We start from the raw sequence: 19,622 nt of genomic DNA on the forward strand, positions 1-19,622 counted from the left end.
TTTTACTCTCTTAACTAGACCTCTCAGTACCTAGAAACCATAGGTTGGAAGATATGCCACCAATGACACCGCTATCATTCCTGGATACTGAATCCCAACGCTTCTAGCCTTCTATATGAAGTATGGACTATTTACAACCTCCTGCACTTGAGTATCTCGTATGTTGTTCACCCTTACCTTACTTACCTTAAAATTTCGCATCACATCTTCTATCTCTTTCACGACCTCCCTTACACATAGGTATAATTCACATCCACAAAGTCATATCCACAACTTGAAGCTCTATTATAATACTTGCACCTCTGGTGCATACACAATCCGGTGGGAGCTTCATACTGACTTCTTATAAGGCTGGTATCATAGAGCAGTTATAGAATATGGCTATTGTACTATCTCTCTTGTACCTTTGATATTAAGAGTAATTCTGCAATATTCCCAATCACGAGGTTTATAATTTTCTGGGTCCAATAATCAGACTCATGATTTACTTAGTTGATGTATCTCTTTAGTTTCCTCTTACCTCTAATTAGCCTTTATGTAGGCTTAGGCTATCTTTCAATCCGCAACTCATGGTATTAGTTATTACTTTAGCCCTTCATAGACGCTATGGAATATCCATGATATAATCTTCTGACAATTCAATCCTTTGTTTATGCCCTAGGCTCAATTCGATATTTTAACTTATACTGGAGTCTTCTACAACTGTACGATTGTCAACATATATGCTGCATGGATAATACTCTGAAATCTTAAATGCGTTCATAATGTAATTATCTCCGGATCACTGTTCAAATAATTCCTTTCGTTCCTTCTCAACATTCTTTAATTGCAAGCAATTGCTTTTCTTGGTTGTTTTGCCACCTTGCTGCGTGCATACTTAGCTTATCTTTGTTCCCACGCATGTCGGAATTTTCGTGCAACTCATATGATCTCGAATATCACTTTTTATTTTTACTTCTCATTCATTAGCCACAGTAGGTGCCACTTTCTTATGGAGTGCATACAATGTTGTTGTGAGACTGTTGTTATAAGATCATTTCCTCTTTAGGTTAGTGAGCTTAGGTGGAAGCCTTCTTCCTTATTTTCATTTGCTAGTCTTTTATTGTAGTACTTAGGGAGGACCCTCTAACTCTTGTAAAGCTGCGAGCTTATTACATCGTATGCTCAATGGAATTTTTGATGTCTTTCCTCGCCTATAATTATTCGTAGTTACTTACCTCCACACCCTTGTGCTTGTAGGGTTACTTCTGAACTTGATATTTGACTGTCTTCCCAGTGGGACTCTCTTTTATTTTCATAACACTCATATGGTATCTTTAACTACCCCAACTCCTATCTGAATATTTCTCAAGATCACGATGTCATTTCCGTGAGACTGAATTTCCTATGTTGGGGTTCACTCTGTTTATCTTGCACGATCTATTGATTTGTCTATATCCTCTTATCTAGCCATAACTAGGCTCTTCCTAAATCAACTACTAACTACTCGTTGGCCTACTCTCATATCAATAATCTGTGTAATCTTTCTTAGGTTATTTCCTTTGTCTTAACTTACCTCTCGCACTGGCTCCTTATTTATCAATAACATCCTAGGAAGGAACCATTACTTCATTTTCTTGACGTCGTGATTGCATAATGTTTTGGAATCTAGCATATCTATAGGATTTGAATAAGTGTAATCTCATCCCTTTCTCATTTTTTATCGCATTCTTCCTTTACCATTCCTTGGTTACTAGAACCACTTAACTCTGACTTAATGCCATATCACTCCATATTCCCCCTTTTAGGGGAGTACTAAGAGTTAGAGCTTCGACGATCCACCTATAGATGTTTTACCTCTTTATCTTTGGCATCTTTTCACCTTATCGATGACCCTTACTCGCCTTGCGGTAATACTTCTGTACCAAGGATAACATAACTCCTTACCCACGAGGGTGACACTTAGTGTAACTGGCACATACAGTCTCTTAAACTTAACATTGCTCACATTGCTTGTTTTAGGGAAGCGTCTTCCTGAATGACCATTCTTTGAATTTCTCATGAATATTCTTCTGTTGTCCATTCTATTATCACCGGAATGCAATCTGAAATTATCATGATGCCGACTATTATAAAATCACTCAGTCCCTATTTCATATTTTATTTATCTTGTTCAACAGCCCATACTGATTTCTATTACTCTGGGGTCTAACTTTTCCTTTTGGTAATCGCGTTAGAGTCGCAAGCTTATTTCTCAAAATGAGGATGTGACTGTATGGCCTATACTGTTTTGTTGTCTTAAGGCCCATCACCTCTCGTCTCTTCCTTCACTTGAGTATAGATTCTGTAATACTCTACCATTGTCATCCATGTATCACATCTCATTCATAATGTTTTATTATCCATCTTCTTATTTCCCTGCTAATATTTCTATCTATCACTTTATTCTGAAAATTTTAACAAGACATTCCTTTGCTTTTAGCTCCCCTTGCTCCATCTACTAGCTCTCCGGGTTGCCTAACATTCTTCCTTTACTGGGGAAGGGAGCCACACTAAGGTAATATTTATCCCTTCAAGGCTTCCAGTGCCTATATTTGTGGTGTGGATATCTAGATGTACTATTTTAGAGTGCACCATCTGGGTGTCTCATGAGGAGATGTATTAGAACATTTGTAATATCCTTTGGAAATGTCAACTAGCGCAAACAATCCATCCACCATTTTGGGTCACTCTAACCCCAACTGGATCTTGATATCCGTCCTTCTCTTATACTAATTTTGTTAGCCCCCATAGGGCATAAATGAGATGGGCGTGGCCAATTGTACATACCTCTGTTATTGTTGAAGGTAACTCAAAAAGCTTATATTTATCTACCTGAATTGTAAATACTGACAATCTTCATTAACTGGGCGCCCTGTACCCTTTTTCATCTTGCTTATTTTACTTGTTGGAACTAGTATATACCTTCTGAATCTCTCATTGCCTTTCGCCATAGGGGTGGGTGGATATTCCTGCCTTAAGGCTCCTTATCAAAAGGCTTACACGTCTTAGTACACACATAATCTACTAAAGACCTTACATTTACTCATCATAAGCATCATGAAAATATGAGTTCCTCTGACTCAACTCTTCCATATATATATATATATATATCTCTTACCAACAGTCTTTCAGGATGTAGGCATCGTCGTATTATGAATAAGATGGAGTTTGGGAAATTGAGTTCTTACAAGTGGGATCTACCACACGATCTAGAGTAAGAAGAAAGAGTGACAAGACTAAATGCCCTATAGCCTCCTGCTTATAAGTATGGTGCACAACACACCCATAAACAAGACTCTACTAGATACAGCTTATAGACTCCCCAGGACAGAACTGCTCTGATAACACTTCTGTCACGCTCCGAACCTGGGGGTCGAGACCGACACTCGATGCCTGACCTATCCTTGCATGATAACTTGCGTCTAAAGGACTATGAGCATATAATATCATACTTTGGCCATGGGCCACATGGAAAGATAATTTTCGAAATAAAATATAAAACTGAATAGAAACTAACACTGACTAAACGTCAATATAAAGCTAGGCCAACAAGGTCGTCATAATTACTAGTGTTAACAAACCAACCAACTATATATATAAGGCCTACAAGCCCAACATACTGCACTAACTGACAAGATATATCTACAAGCCTCTACTAATGGATGTACTGTGACTGGAACAGGGTCCCAAACTGCCCATAACATATATACATATATACACAAAATGTACACAAAATCCATACCCGGCAACTCCGAAGGACGTAGAGCTTACAGATCAAGCTGAGCTCGGGCAACACCTACTGAGGAGGTCTACCCGTCTGTCTGTCTGAATCTACATGCAGGAAATGCAGCGTCCCTAGAAAAAGGGACGTCAGTACGAAATAATGTAATGAGTATGTAAGGCAATAAAATAACTGAAAGCTGAAACTGAACTGATAATATAATAACTGAAAGTAACTGGGAGTCAAAGATAATATGGAGATATACTTACCGGCTGATACTGACTCAACTCTCTCAATATAGTAAGTAAAATAAATGTCCGGCCCTATAAGGCTTGGAACGTGTAGCTGTTCTGCCGTAGTAGGCTCGCTCATAGGTGCTCGGCCATACTAGGCTTTGCATATCGGCAATTCTGGGTTCGCTCATTGGCGTCTGTATGATATTCTTGAGAAAGATTGTACCGTGCTCCCTTGAAATTTGCAAACTCAAGCTGCCATTTCATAATAACATCTTCGTATGAATTGTTGAAGTAACTCACGTTACTATTGCAACATTATCTTTAATAAAGCTCTCTTTGAATTGTAGAGATTCAAAATGAAATTGAGAGCTCTTTTTAGTCTTTTGGGTGTGGGTCCCACTTAAGGGAATGATTTGGCCACCAAACTCTTTAGATTTGCCACCTATTTTAATGACTAACGAGTCATTGTTTTGGATGCCATGTTAGGCACCTTAAGTTTATCCAAAATTATCATTAATTGACCACTAATATCTTGGTTAACTTGATAATCTCCTACTGTCCAATAATTAACCAATTACTCACGTAATTAAAAATTATCTCAAATTACTTAAAATACTACTCACTTTTACACACTTTATATATCTTACTATCGTGGTCATGTGGTACCTTGTATGACACTAGTCCACAAATATAGGGTATTATAGCTTGGACCGTATTTTATTTCAAAATGACAACCTTTGATGAAATTCATTTTCTTCGATTTGCTTACCCTCTCACCTCCACGAATTTACTCATCACTTGTTTGAAATATCGTAATGTTTATAATCTTATTCCCGAACTTATGTCGACGAACTTACGATGAAACTTTAACATACAAACATGCGGGGTGTAATATCTCATTTTCGAGCTTTCATCAATTTACTTATGGCATACTTTCACGTACGAAAATATGGGGTGTAACAATGTTGTTATGCTGCAGGTATAATGCTGGATCATACACATCATGAGGAAGAAATAATCACATGGGATTGGTCTGGCACAAGCAAGGAGTCACAAGATATGAAGCTGGAAAGTCAAACACTATGGTTATACTTGGAGCAACAAAAGGAAGATGGCCAAAGATACAACAAGCGAAGGTTACATATAGGCCTGAACTATGATGACTTAACATGCCTAGTTTTTTTTAACTTAGTTTAATTTCTTTATTAGTTTACATTTTGTAATATCAGTGTTGAGTACATTGCCCAAAATTGATAATAGGAATTAGGTAATTGTCAAAGTCTATTTCTTTCATCGTGTAAGACCTCCTGACACTTTATTGTTTTACTTTATATATATATATAAAAACTAGCCCTAGGCACCTTGCCTAGTGGATTTGCTATAAAAAAAGAGTACAACCGACCCCATGTACCCTGTAAGTGCCAAGACTAACCTCGACAAAGTAGTGACGAGGCTATGACAAGACACTCACAATAAACCTATACGAATAATAATAATAGAATACAAAAATATAGATAAAGCAGGAAACTCATGTAAACGGACCCGTAGGTCAACCACCAGAGGGCCCTAGAATAACACGATATCAATTATCATATCACAATTTCGAGATAAGACTTCACAATTACAAATAGCTACAACTCATCAACAGCAGAAACTGAAGCACACCAGCTATCTCAAATCATCTAAAACTCAACTGATCACACCCGAACTCACCCAAGCCCCTCGGGTTCCAAATCAAACATGCACACAAGTATAATAATATCATATAAACTTGCTCGCTACTTCAAATTATCAAAATAACATCAATTAACAAGAATCGATCATCAAAACTCATGATTTTCAACTTGAATACTCATTTTCACAATTTTCCACATAACATACGGAAATGTGCTTGGGTCTCCTCGGACACCAACCAAAAGTGCGTGCAAGTCCACAAAAATCATACGAACTTACCAAAATCGTCAAAATACCGATCCAATATGGTTTACCAAGAATGCTGATCATGGTCAATTCAAGTCCAATTGTAAGCCAAAGATTACTTTTTCTTCAAATTTTTACGTAATTATTTTTCGAAAAATGACACGGACCATGCACGCAAATCAAAAAACATCAAATGGAGCTAATAAAGGTCTCGGAATGCAGAAATAAAGGCTAGTACTCAAAATGACCTATTAGGTCGTCACATTCTCCATCTCTAAAAGACACGTTCGTCCTCGAACAAACATAGATAGGTACTTAGACCGGTAAAAGGTGGGGGTTACTACTCCGCATATCGAACTTGTAATCCCACGTAGCCTCCTTAATTAGAAGACCCCTACATTGCACTTTCATAGAAGAAAAACTCTTGGATCTCAACTTGCGAACCTGCAAGTCTAGAATAGCAACTAGCTCTTCCTCATAGGCCAAATTTTCTTCAAGCTGCAATGTGTTGAAATCCAAAACATGTGAGCTATCCTCATGGTACTTCTAAAGCATGGACACGTGAAATGCCAAATGTACCCCTGCTGGGCTAGGAGGTAATGCAAGTCTATAAGCAACCTCCCCAACTCCCTCCAAGATTTCAAACAGGCCAATAAACCTCAGACTCAACTTGCCCCTTTTCTCAAACTGCATCATGCCCTTCATAGGTGACATTCGGAGAAGAACCTTCTCACCTACCATATAAGCAACATCTCGAACTATCTGGTCTGCATAACACTTTTGTATGGAGTGAGCTATACAAAGTCGTTCTTGAATCACCTTAATTTTTTCCATAGCATCACGGACCAAATCAGTACCTAATAGTTTAGCCTCTCCGGGCTCAAACCAACAAATCGGTGAACAACGTCGCCTCCCATATAAGGCCTCAAACGGCGCCATTTGAATACTCGATTGGTAACTGTTGTTGTAGGCGAACTCTGCTAAAGGTAAGAACTGGTTCCATGAACCTCCAAAATCCATAACGCATGCACGTAACATGTCCTCCAAGATCTCAATCGTGCCCTCGGACTGCCTGTCTGTATGAGGATGAAATGTAGTACTCAGCTTGATCTGCGTGCCTAACTCACGCTGCCTGACTCTCCAAAAATGCGATGTGAACTGCATGCCTCGGTCAAAAATGATGGAAATGGGCGCACTGTGCAGGCGGATAATCTCCTGGATATATATCTAAGCCAACCGTTATAAAGAATTGGACGTCTCCACCAGAATGAAGTGTGCGAACTTAGTCAACCGGTCTACAATAACCCAGATTGCATCATATTTCCTCAAGGTCCATGGTAAACCTACCACAAAATCCATAGTGATGCACTCCCCACTTCCACTTCGGTATTTCCAATATCTGATTTAATCTACCCGATTTATGATGTTCATACTATACCTATCGATAATACAAACACCGAGATACATAAGAACGATGTCTTTCCTCTTTCTTCTCCACCAATAATGTTGTTTCAAGTCACAGTACATCTTTGTTACACATGGATGAATGGAATAGCACGAACTATATGACTCATCATGGATAACACCATCAATATTTGGAACATAAATACCGCCTTAAAGCCGCATAACACCATCATCACCAATCACAACCTCTTTAGCACCACCCCGATGCACCATATCATTCAACACCAACAAGTGATGATAATCAAACTAGCAAGCCAACAAAGACTGTGCCACAACATAAGCAAGGACCCAGCTAGGCTCCGAAACATCCAATCTCACAAATCGATTGGCCAAGGCCTAAACATCCATAGCTAGTGGCCTCTCCACTACCGGTAAATATGCCAAACTACCCATGCTCTCCACCTTCCTACTCAATGCATCAGCCACTACATTGGCCTTCCCCCGATGACACAGTATGGTGATATCATAGTCTTTCAACAACTCTAACCATCTTCGCTGCCGCAAATTAAGGTCTTTCTATTTGAACAGGTGCTGGAGACTTTGATGGTCGTAATAGACCTCACATGGAATATCGTATAGATAGTGCCTCTAAATCTTTAACGCATGAACAATGGCTGCCAACTCTAAATCATGCACATGGTAATTTTTCTCATGAACCTTCAACTGTCGAGACACGTAGGCAATCACCCTAATGTCCTACATCAATATTGTGCCAATCCCAATAGGTAAACAATACACGGTGTAAGATCCCCAACCTGTAGGCCACACCAACACTAGGACAATAGTCAATGTAATATTGAGCCTTTGAAAGCTCAACTCACACTCGTCAGATCATCTGAAAAAGCACCCTTCTAGGTCAACTTGGTTAATGGGATTGAGATAGATGAAAACCTCTCCATGAACCGGTGATAATAACCCGCCAAACCCAAGAAGCTCCGAATCCCTATAGCTGAAGGAGGTCTAGGCCAGTTCTGAACTGCCTCAATCTTCATTGGATCCACTTTAATACCCTCGAAAGATACAATATTACCCAAAAAGGCAATCGAGTCCAACCAAAACTCACACTTTAAAAACTTGGCATATAACTGACGATCTCTCAAAGTCTAAAGTACAATCCGTAGATGTTGCTCATGATCCTCTCGACTACAGGAGTAAACCAAAATATCATTAATGAAGACGATTACAAAAGAATTCTAATAGGGCATGAACACCCGGTATATCAAATCCATAAAGGCTGGTAGGGAATTAGTCAATCCAAATGACATTACTAAGAACTCGTAGTGACCATACCGAGTCCGAAAGGCTATCTTAGGGATATCCGATGCCCTAATCTTCAACTGATTATAGCCAGATCTCAAGGCAATCTTGGAAAATACCTTGGCAACCATAAAGCTAATCAAATAAGTCATCAATCATCGGCAATGAATACTTGTTCTTAATAATGATTTTGTTCAACTACTGATAATTGATACACATCATCATCGTTGTCACACCTCCTTTTTCACCTACACCCGCAAGGGCGCAAAGGAGTTTTTCCATTTAAAGGACAATCGGAGCGGGATTTAATTATTAATTATTCAGAGTCGCCACTTGGGAGATTAATGGTGTCCCAAGTCACCGGTTGAATCCCGAACCGAGGAAATTTATGACTCTGTTAACAGTCCGCGAACCAGAAATCCGAGTAAGGAATTCTGTTAACCCGGGAGAAGGTGTTAGGCATTCCCAAGCTCCGTGGTTCTAGCACGGTCGCTTAACTGTTATATTTAATTTATTTGATTTTTATACATGCTAGCTCCTGTGCCTTTTATTTGTAACCCGCTTTTATTATTTTTAAAAGAATTGCGACGTCATGAAAACGCGTTTCGAACCACGTCACAGTCAATGCACCCGTAGTTATCAACACATTTTGATTTCGTCGAGATTTGGATTTGAGTCGCATCAATGCGCACCCGATTTTTTTAAGAAGGTTATTTAATTAAATTGTGCCTAAAGATACTAACGTAGTGTTACTTTGGGGAAAACCCGTGAAGTTCGCTAAACGGCCATCCCAATTCTAATTATGTCAATAATTACTTGCTAAGGGACCCACATTTATTATTTTGGTGTGGTGAGGCTCGTCTTAATTTGTAAAGCTCTTTTCTATTATTAATTATTTTTTATAAGAATTACGATGCTACGAAAACATGTTTCGAACCGCATCGCAATCAATGCACCCGCGATTGTGGACACATCCTGGCTTCATCGGGATTTGGATTTGGGTCGCATCCATACGCACCCGAGTTTAAGAAGGTAACTTTATTAAGAGCGTGCTTAAAGATTCTAACGTATTTGTTATTTTGGGAAAGGCGGTGAAATTCACTAAACACCCTTTCCTAGCATACGCAATAGAATAATTGCGTCGTTAACTACTTGAGGATTCTAATTGATTAGGCCTACAATTTGTTGATTTTGAAGTTGAAAATCCGGACAAAAATACCAAGCGACTAGGCCCTGAGCTCATAAAGCCCAACCAGGCCAAGGCTGCGAACTCAGCCCCTTAGAGCACCTACGCGTCAGGCACAGAGCAGGCCCAAAACTGGGCTTGCATCCGCATAGCCCAGGGATTGAATCCTTTGGCCCTATTTCAATTCCTCGTCTAACCACAGTCTGGGCTGACTACAAATTCGCCAGGCCCAAAATTGGCCCAGCATGAAGCTATGCCCAATTCATCTTAGACTCAAAATTAAGACAACCAAACGTGTTGAACTCTAAATTAATTGCAACTTTTGCAGATTTGGTTTCAGCATATCATGAAACTTAAGCAAACAGAAAATGATAATGGTATAAACATGAAATGCTCAATTAAAATAACCCCCACCTGAACTATATAAATGAACCTGAATACCCAAATGTCCACTTGCTAATTAAAACAATCAAAATCATGCTGGACAATTCATTAATCTCAAATATACAAATCAGTTATTGGCTCGAATCCACACTAACTAAGTCAATTAGTAATAGCCAGACAATTTAAACAAACTACATTATGAAATGGTAATCAGCAAACAATGTTTCCTAAGGCCATGGAATTCAGTAACATTCTTCACTTTTCTCCACTTCAAACTTGAACTTACATGGATGAGAATCAAAGAAATGTACCTGAGAATTACAATGAAAATAGAGGAAAAGGAGAGGAATCAGCTACTTTCAACAGCAACAAACAACAAACCCAACAATGAGACACCACAGAACACAAGCAGATTACTTTGAAACTAGAAATATAAACAAATTCCCACAGATCAGCTTAACAGACTTTTAGCACTTCCCTGGCCCTCACAGCTGAAGCCCAGAATTAGTGATAAACTGTGAAGCTGTTTCAAATTTCCACATTTGGGTGTTTTTATTTTTGAATACCCTCAGAATTGAAATGCTCACCAAAGAAATGAAAGCTTCAGTTGAAACTTTTAAGGCTCAAGGCAGAGTATCTGAGAGCAGCCCCCTTTTCCAAGGCATCTAATGCCCTTTTATAGGCCAAAACCCCAAAGAATAGACTAAGTTCTGATTTCTCTAATTAGTCCCTCTCTATTTTCACTTTGGTCCCTCTATTCTTATCTTGCTAAACAAGTAACTGCAGTGTACTTATTACAATTTACACTTGAAACCCATTCTAGAAGGTCCTAAAGCATTCCTCTACCCATACAATACCCATATTGCCCTTCTTTATACCTTGATATTACTATTCCTATCAGAACTACCCTTTTCGCTACCCAGATTACCCCTAAAAGCCTCTCAGAATCACTAACCCTACCCTTGTCCTTAATAACTAAACCCAACACCCTAACCCAGTCTGAAACTAACTAAATCAATTAAATAACAATCAGGAACCAGCTAAGATTAATCGATTAACAAACAGAAACCAAACTAAACAGACAGACTGCCCCAATCACGTTCAATCAACCAACTCAATCAAATTAAACTAAAACAAACTGTGCTTATGCTACCATGCTTATCATTAAAAGAACTTAAACTAATTATTAATCCACGAAATTATAATCATTCAATCAACTAACAAACTCAGAAACAACAAAATTAACAGAACCTAAACTAACACAGTTAAACCAAAAATTAACAGGACAATAATGAAACAATGACTGCAAGTAATATTTTAATCATGCGAGTAAAAGAAACAGTAAAAGAAAGAACAAAAAAAAACTCACAAAGGCAAAAAGGGCTCCGGCCAGTCAAGAACATACGAACCCTTTCAGATTTTTGACGCGTAACATCCCTAACCATGTGTTCTTACACGAGAACATATGGTTAAGGGTGCTACGGTTTGAAATCAGAAGGATTTGATTTTAGGGTTTGGGCCGTGATTCTTAGATCTAGTATTTGGGACGTTTCAGGGTGATTCGAAAGGAAACAACCACAGATTGGGGTTGAGGAAGGGCTGGGGGTTGTAGGGTGTGAATTTGGGCCGAGTTGGACAAACTATCAACTGGCCGGATAACTTCAAATCAAGATTCGAAGAGTTCCGGCCCTATTCGAGGCAAACCACCGAGTGTAGTAGCAAGAGGAAGGTGAGGGGAACCCATGGTGTTATTTTCAGGGTGAACGATGTAGTTCACGTTCACCGCCGGCAAGGGTTTTTAGGGCGGCGCGGATTAGGGTTAGGGGAGAAGGGGTAAGGTGAAGAAGATGATGGAAATGGGGGGGTGGGGGGTCTGGTTTGGACACTTAAATACTCGAAACCTCGTTAGTTCCGGACCGTTGGATTGATGAGATCCAACGGTCCTGATCCAAGGTTTCTGAAACGACGTCGTTTCATTTTAAAAGGGACGAACCGGGTATGGACTTGGGCTGGACTTACTTCTCAAAGCAAATGCGTTTGGGCCGGGAGGATTTTGTGTATTTGGCCCACATTTCCGGATTTCACACAAGTTCAACTCCATTATGTATTTTTATTTCCTTTTTGTTTTCTTTTTCCCATTTTTAAAATTTTTCTAATTTTCTAATTTTTATAAAGATGTAAAACTAACATGAAATCCTAATTATTTCAAAACAAAGATTAATCAATTCCTAAAAAATTATTTTAAATAAATATAAAAAAAACTATTTCATGACAACCGCGAAAGTGAACTAATTTTGTGATTTTCATGTTTTGTTCTAAATAACTTAAACCCTAATGGATACTAAAAATATAAAACTAAAGCCTAAATGCCCAAAATGCATATTTTTGTATTTTATAAAAATTAACATGCGCAAATAAAATGCAACAATTATCAGAAAATGACACCAAAATGCACAAAAATTGTAAAAATAAAGAAAATTATTTTTGTTTGGGGATTTTGGGAATTATTCATATATAGGGCAAAAATCACGTGCTCACAGCTGCCCTTCTTTGCTCGGAAACACGAAAGGTTTCCGGGCAAAGACAAGTGAGCAAATACGAGCGATTTTTGCCCGTTCGAAAATTCCGTGTGAAGCATTTTGAAAAGCTTGACCGCATCCTGCTTCGGAGGTTGCCTACATATCCTGGGCTAAACAGGAATCAGGTCAGTGTAGTTTTGGAATGTCTGGTAGCTGGGACTACCAGGAACTGTGATTGCGCTGTGCTTGTCGCTGTTACTGCTGCTGACCTCCCTTATTACATCGTGCCAAAGATAAAAGAAGCTATACTAACTATGCTCTATGAATTATAAAAATCCTATCTAAATTCTTCACACTTGCTCTTGCACTTCCTTGTTGCCTTGTTGTCTTGTGTTGCCTTGTTGTCTTGTGTTGCTAAAAATTCCCTGCTGCTATTTTGACTGGTTAACTGAGATGTTCTTCTCTCTCTCCAAACTGCTGAACTTGAGTAATCCTGAACTCTAATGTATTCCTCTGTTATCCAGGCGGGCTCCTGACTATCGACCTTGAAATTGAAACTACTCCTCTATTATCCAGGCGGACTCCTGACTTCCGAACTTAAAATTGAAACTACTCCTCTATTATCCAGGCAGCTCCTGACTACTGAAATTCAAAATACGTGTCTCCATTCTCCAGGCGGACTCCTGACTTCCCAAAACTTGAACTGTGTGCCTCCACTCTCCAGGTGGATTCATGACTGCTAAATTTAAACTGTATGTCTCCATTCTTCAAGCGGACTCCTGATTGCTAAAGTTAAAACTGTATGTCTCCGTTCTTCAGGCGGACTCCTGATTGCTAAATTTCAAAAATACATGTCTCTGTTCTCCAGGCGGACTCCTGATTGCTAAAATTAAATTGTATGTCACTGTTTTCCAGGCGGACATCCTGATTGCTAAATTTCAAAAATACATGTCTCTGTTCTCCAGGCGGACTCCTGATTGCTAAAATTAAATTGTATGTCTCTGTTTTCCAGGCGGACCTCCTGACTTCGAACTTGAAAAGTATGTCTCTGTTCTCCAGGCGGACTCCTGATTGCCAAAAATTAAAAGGTTTGTCTTTGTTTTCCAGGCGGACTCCTGACTGCTAAAATTAAAAAATGCATGTCTCTGTTTTCCAGGCGGACTCCTGACTTTCGGGTGTCTGACCTACATCCTATTATCCAGGAAGGTCCTGACAACTTACACTTGTTTTAATCATGCCAACTTTGTGATCCAATTCGATTCCCCTTATGCACTTCAAGATTACCTTGTGTTCAATCAAATCGCACTTTGCCATTCCCTTTTCAATGACTAACTTTCTGCCCCTGTTACAATCAAAGAAAATTTCGTTAGTTTAAAATGGTGGTTAGTTGATGGCATTTTGCTGAAAAACCCTTCCCCTGCAATGCTTTGTGTTGACTGACTTCCACATGCTGTTTCTGAACCGTTTGACGTTCTGACCAACTTTAAAATTTCCCGTCATCCAGCGACCTAAGTGTTTTACACCCCTTATGTTGTTGTTTTCCCAATCATTTCCCCGATAAGACATCCGTTAATTCCCCGATTTCTGACCACCTGAATGCTTTTATACCCATACTGTTGTCTCATCTTTCCGACCCTTTTTCCTGAACCTTCACATTTCCCATAACATTTCCCAAATATTCTGCCAATGCAACTTCCAGCGACTTCCCCTATTCCATTTACATCATGTTGTTTTTGACATGCTCTGACCACGTTGTGATTTACAATTTCGGAAAATGGTAGTGAGCTTTGAAGTCCCTTCTGCCCACTTTGGCCAAAACTAGTACTGGAATATCTCTGCTAAATGAAGACCCTCAACAGAAAATGAAATGTAACGATTTTTGAATTAAGGATAAGAAGAATCCAAAACCAGATGACTGTTTTTAGGAAGAGAAGGAAAAGAAATTTATCTGAGCGAGACAGCTGGTACCCATGGTCATGACATGCATTTTGGATTAACCGGCCCAATCTGTCCAAATGTCCAGTTTTCAATTGCCATACTTTGCTGCGCAGAAACTTCCATCAATTGTTTGAATTACCCAGACCTTACCCTTGTTTTCCTGCGGTACCTCGAAACATTCTTCCACCCACAAACCTTTTGCCTTTTAACTATCTTCCAACTCACTTTCGCCTCAAGGTGCCCGCGAGGGTTTTCACCCATAAGACTCTCTCATTTATTTTTCTCTCAGCTCCCGTCGCCTTACGGTGCCTGTGAGGGTTTTCACCGATGAGACTCTCTCATTTTGCTTTCGTTCTTTCTTGCTTGAACCAGAGTGTGGCCGTTGCCACGAATTACCGCAACCTGATCGATTTGGCATTTATCAAAAATTAATCAGAAGGTCTTTCTTTGGACCGTAATGTAGGCTTTTTTATTGGGTTAGAAAGAAAGGTATGAAAGGCTCAAAAGAATTCGACTGGGTTCAAATTACAACTTTCGGAATCCAACTTTCATAACAATAACAATTTCTGCCCCAGTTTCTTGCTTGGGGATTTTTGGATTTTGTTTGATATGACTGAACCTCGGAGTAAGGCTGCCTACGTACCCTTTCGGGATCAAGTCAAACGTAGTTCACTGTATTCAACTTTGTCGTTGTGATTTTCTTTCTTTCCTTTTCTTTCGCTTTTCTTTCTTTCTTTTCCTTTTCTTCTTTTCTTATTTTTTATTCTTTCTTTTTTTCTTTTCTTTTTTTTTCTTCTTTTTTTTTCTTCTTCTTCTTCTTCTTTTTTTTATTATATATTTTTTATTTTCCTTCTTTTCTCTCCTTTCTTTTCTTTTCTTTATTTTCCTTTTGTTTTTCTCTTCTTTCCTTTGTGTTTGGCACCTGTGTTCTCTGATAGTGCCGCTGATTCCGAAAGAGGGGTATGCAAAAAAAAATAAGTAAGGTTCGAAGGGGGATAACAAGGGATAAGAGTGTTTGGATAGCAGGACAAAATGTCTTCATCATTTCAATCTTTAAGACATGCCAAATACAGACAGACACATTCGGAAAAATAAAGAAATCATACATAATATCTTTTGACCGCATCGGAATTGATGGCCATTTCTACACAGTTTCCTTCCACATCGGTCAAATACAATGCTCCGTTAGACAACACTCTGGTTACTACAAATGGTCCCTGCCAGTTTGGGGCGAATTTTCCTTTTGCCTCAGCCCAATGAGGCAAGATCCACCTCGGTACTAATTGCCCGACTTCAAATTTCCTTGGACGTACCTTCTTGTTGTATGCTCTCGCCATTCTTTACTGGTACAGTTGGCCATGACATACTGATGCCAATCTTTTCTCGTCGATCAAACTCAACTGCTCAAGACGGCTTTTCACCCATTCATCATCATTGATCTCAGCCTCTGCAATGATTCGCAAAGATGGGATTTCCACTTTTGCGGGTATTACTGCCTCGGTACCGTATACCAACAAATAAGGAGTCGCCCCTACCGAGGTACGCACGGTGGTGCGATACCCTAACAATGCAAAAGGCAATTTCTCATGCCACTGTCTAGATCCTTCAACCATCTTCCGGAGTATTTTCTTTATGTTTTTATTAGCCGCTTCAACCGCACCATTTGCCTTGGGACGATACGGAGTAGAGTGCCTGTGAGCAATCTTAAACTGCTCACATGTCTCCTTCATCAAATGACTATTAAAATTAGCCCCATTATCTGTGGTGATTACCTTCGGGATCCCAAACCGACAGATGATATTTGAATGCACGAAGTCGACTACAGCCTTCTTAGTCACAGACTTGAATGTCTTGGCTTCCACCCATTTGGTAAAGTAATCTATAGCTACCAAGATAAACCTGTGCCCATTTGATGTTGCTGGGTCAATTGGCCCAATAACATCCATGCCCCATGCAACAAAAGGCCATGGTGCAGACATCGTATGCAATTCTGATGGTGGAGAATGAATCAAATCTCCATGTACTTGGCATTGATGACACTTACGCACAAAACTGATACAGTCCCGCTCCATCGTGAGCCAATAATAACCCGCTCGGAGAATCGTTTTTGCTAGAACATACCCACTCATATGCGGTCCACAAACTCCAGAATGCACCTCAGTCATGATAGTTGTGGCCTGCCGTGCATCTATACATCTCAACAAACCGAGATCTGGCGTTCTTTTGTACAGTACCCCTCCACTAAGGAAAAACCCACTTGCCAACCGTCGAATTGTTCTTTTCTGATCACCGGTAGCCTGCGTTGGATATATTCCCGCTTTGATGTACTCTTTGATGTCATGGAACCACGGCTCCCCATCGATTTCCTCTTCTGTCACATTACAATAAGCATGCTGATCGCGGACCTGAATCTGCAACGGATCAACGTAAGCCTTATCTGGATGGTGCAACATTGACGCCAAAGTAGCCAAAGCGTCAGCAAACTCATTATGAATCCTCAGGATATGCCTGAATTCTATGGCCTGAAAAAGCTGGCAAAGCTCATGCAGACACTGCCGATACGGTATAAGCTTCAAGTCCCGTGTTTCCCACTCCCCTTGAATCTGGTGTACCAGTAGGTCCGAGTCACCCATGACCAAGACTTCCCGTACACCCATATCCACAGCTAATCTCAATCCCAATATACACGCCTCATATTCTGCCATGTTGTTTGTACAGTAGAAACGAAGCCGAGCTATAACGGGGTAATGCTGACCTGTTTCCGAAATAAGTACTGCTCCTATTCCTACACCCTTCATATTTGCAGCCCCATCAAAGAAAAGTTTCCATCCCGACTTCTCAGCTCGTTCCAATTCGTCAATGTGCATCACCTCTTCGTCAGGGAAATAAGTTTTCAAAGGCTCATAATCTTCATCGACGGGGTTCTCCGCCAAGTGATCGGCTAATGCCTGTACTTTCACGGTAGTCCGTGTCACATAGACAATGTCGAACTCTGTAAGTAAGATCTGCCACTTGGCAAGCCTTCCTGTGGGCATGGGTTTCTGAAAAATATACTTCAGCGGGTCCAGGCGAGATATAAGGTAAGTGGTGTAGGATGACAAGTAATGTTTCAATTTCTGTGCTATCCAAGTTAGGGCACAACATGTCCTTTCCAGATGAGTATACTTGACCTCGTAAGATGTGAACTTCTTACTGAGGTAGTAGATAGCCTGCTCCTTTCTGCCCGTAACATCACGCTGCCCCAGTACACAGCCGAATGAACTGTCCACAACTGTCAGATATAAAATCAAAGGTCTCCCTAGTTCTAGCGGAACTAACACAGGTGGGTTTGACAAATACCCCTTTATCTTATCAAAAGCCTCCTGACATTCATCCGTCCATTTGACCGCGGCATCTTTCTTCAACAACTTGAAAATTGGTTCACAAGTTGCCGTGAGTTGAGCAATGAACCTGCTGATATAGTTCAATCGTCCCAACAAACTCATCACCTCGGTTTTGTTTCTTGGAGGTGGCAACTCCTGAATAGCTTTGATCTTTGACGGGTCTAATTAAATACCCCTCCGGCTGACTATAAATCCCAGCAACTTCCCAGATGGCACCCCGAAAGCACATTTCGCAGGTTTGAGCTTAAGATTGTACCTGCGAAGCCTTTGGAAGAATTTTCTCAAATCTCTGACATGGTTGGATTGCTGTCTAGACTTCACGATCACATCATCCACGTATACCTCGATTTCCTTATGTATCATATCATGGAAGATGGTTGTCATGACCCTCATATAAGTTGTCCCAGCATTTTTCAAACCAAAGGGCATGACTCGATAACAATATGTTCCCCACGGCGTGATGAATGCCGTCTTTTCTGCATCTTCCTTGTCCATTAGAATCTGATGATAACCCGCATAACAATCCACAAAAGAGCCAATATCATGTTTGGCACAATTGTCGATCAGTATATGGATGTTGGGCAATGGGAAATTATCTTTTGGACTTGCCTTGTTAAGGTCTCGATAATCGACGCACACCCTGGTCTTGCCATCTTTCTTTGGCACAGGCACGACATTAGCTAACCAGGTGGGGTACCGTGTCACCTGAATGACTTTTGCCTCAAACTGCTTGGTAATCTCTTCTTTGATCTTCACACTTATGTCCGTTTTGAACTTTCTCAACTTCTGCTTGACAGGGAGGAGTGCTGGATCAGTGGGCAACTTATGAACCACCAAATCGGTGCTTAGACCCGGCATATCATCATATGACCATGCAAAAATATCTTTGTACTCATGCAACACTTTAATTATCTCCTCCTTGAGTTGTGGCTCCAAATGAACACTTATTTTAGTTTCCCGTACATTGTCTTGGTCTCCTAGATTAACCGCTTCTGTGTCATTTAGGTTAGGTTTGGGTTTTTCTTCAAAATGACTTAATTCTTTAATAATTTCCTCGTAGGCTTCATCATTGTTACAATCCACCCCATCATCACACCCGGTCTCTTGTATTATTACTTCTGAACTAGATTGGCTTTTAAAACTGGGCCGAAGATTCCTCATGCATGTCATGTCATTGATATCAGCATAAAAAGAACTGTACAAAGAAAGAAAAGAAAAGAAAAATGGAAAGAGAATTAGGGACGAAGAAAATTGCATTTCATTAAACATAAAGAAAACAAGGTTTTAACTCATCCAAACGGACGGAACATAGCAACTGGATTACAAACCCTGGAATAATCCAGGTGACAAAAAGGAAAACAAAACCCACTACCACGACTCCCTCCGAACTGGAAGAGGAGTAGCTTCCCAATTGTTGATGTTAGCATGTGGTCCGATGTACTGTATGTCTGCTCTGCTTGACCCTTCCCCGGCCTCAACCATGTTTACTTCAGCAAATACTTTCTCGAACACCTTATCCAAATTCCCTTCCGCCTCAATTAACGAACCTGATATCTTTGCCAATGACTGTCTCTTGATACCCGTCCTGACGAA

General features: G+C 40.0%; 1 protein-coding gene across 1 annotated transcript; it reads right to left on the reverse strand.

Moving 5' to 3' along the window:
* Window positions 1-6,213: 6,213 nt before the first annotated feature.
* On the reverse strand, window positions 6,214-6,837 carry LOC138875896 (uncharacterized). The gene is made up of 2 exons (XM_070154773.1): window positions 6,478-6,837; window positions 6,214-6,396 (listed from the first exon to the last, which is right to left on the reverse strand). The coding sequence occupies exons 1-2, from the start codon at window positions 6,835-6,837 to the stop codon at window positions 6,214-6,216; spliced, it is 543 nt and encodes a 180-aa protein (XP_070010874.1).
* Between the last annotated feature and the right edge of the window lie 12,785 nt (window positions 6,838-19,622).

This window comes from Nicotiana sylvestris, chromosome 8 (assembly GCF_000393655.2).
Source record: "Nicotiana sylvestris chromosome 8, ASM39365v2, whole genome shotgun sequence".
In the NCBI taxonomy this organism is placed as follows: domain Eukaryota; kingdom Viridiplantae; phylum Streptophyta; class Magnoliopsida; order Solanales; family Solanaceae; genus Nicotiana; species Nicotiana sylvestris.

Bases quoted from the DNA above. Each gene is read 5' to 3' on its own strand.
- LOC138875896 (XM_070154773.1), bottom strand. From the start codon at position 6,837: ATGGCGCCGTTTGAGGCCTTATATGGGAGGCGACGTTGTTCACCGATT. The intron at 6,397-6,477 runs GTACATTTGGCA...AACACATTGCAG, and splicing joins TACCTCCTAGCCCAGCAGGG to CTTGAAGAAAATTTGGCCTA.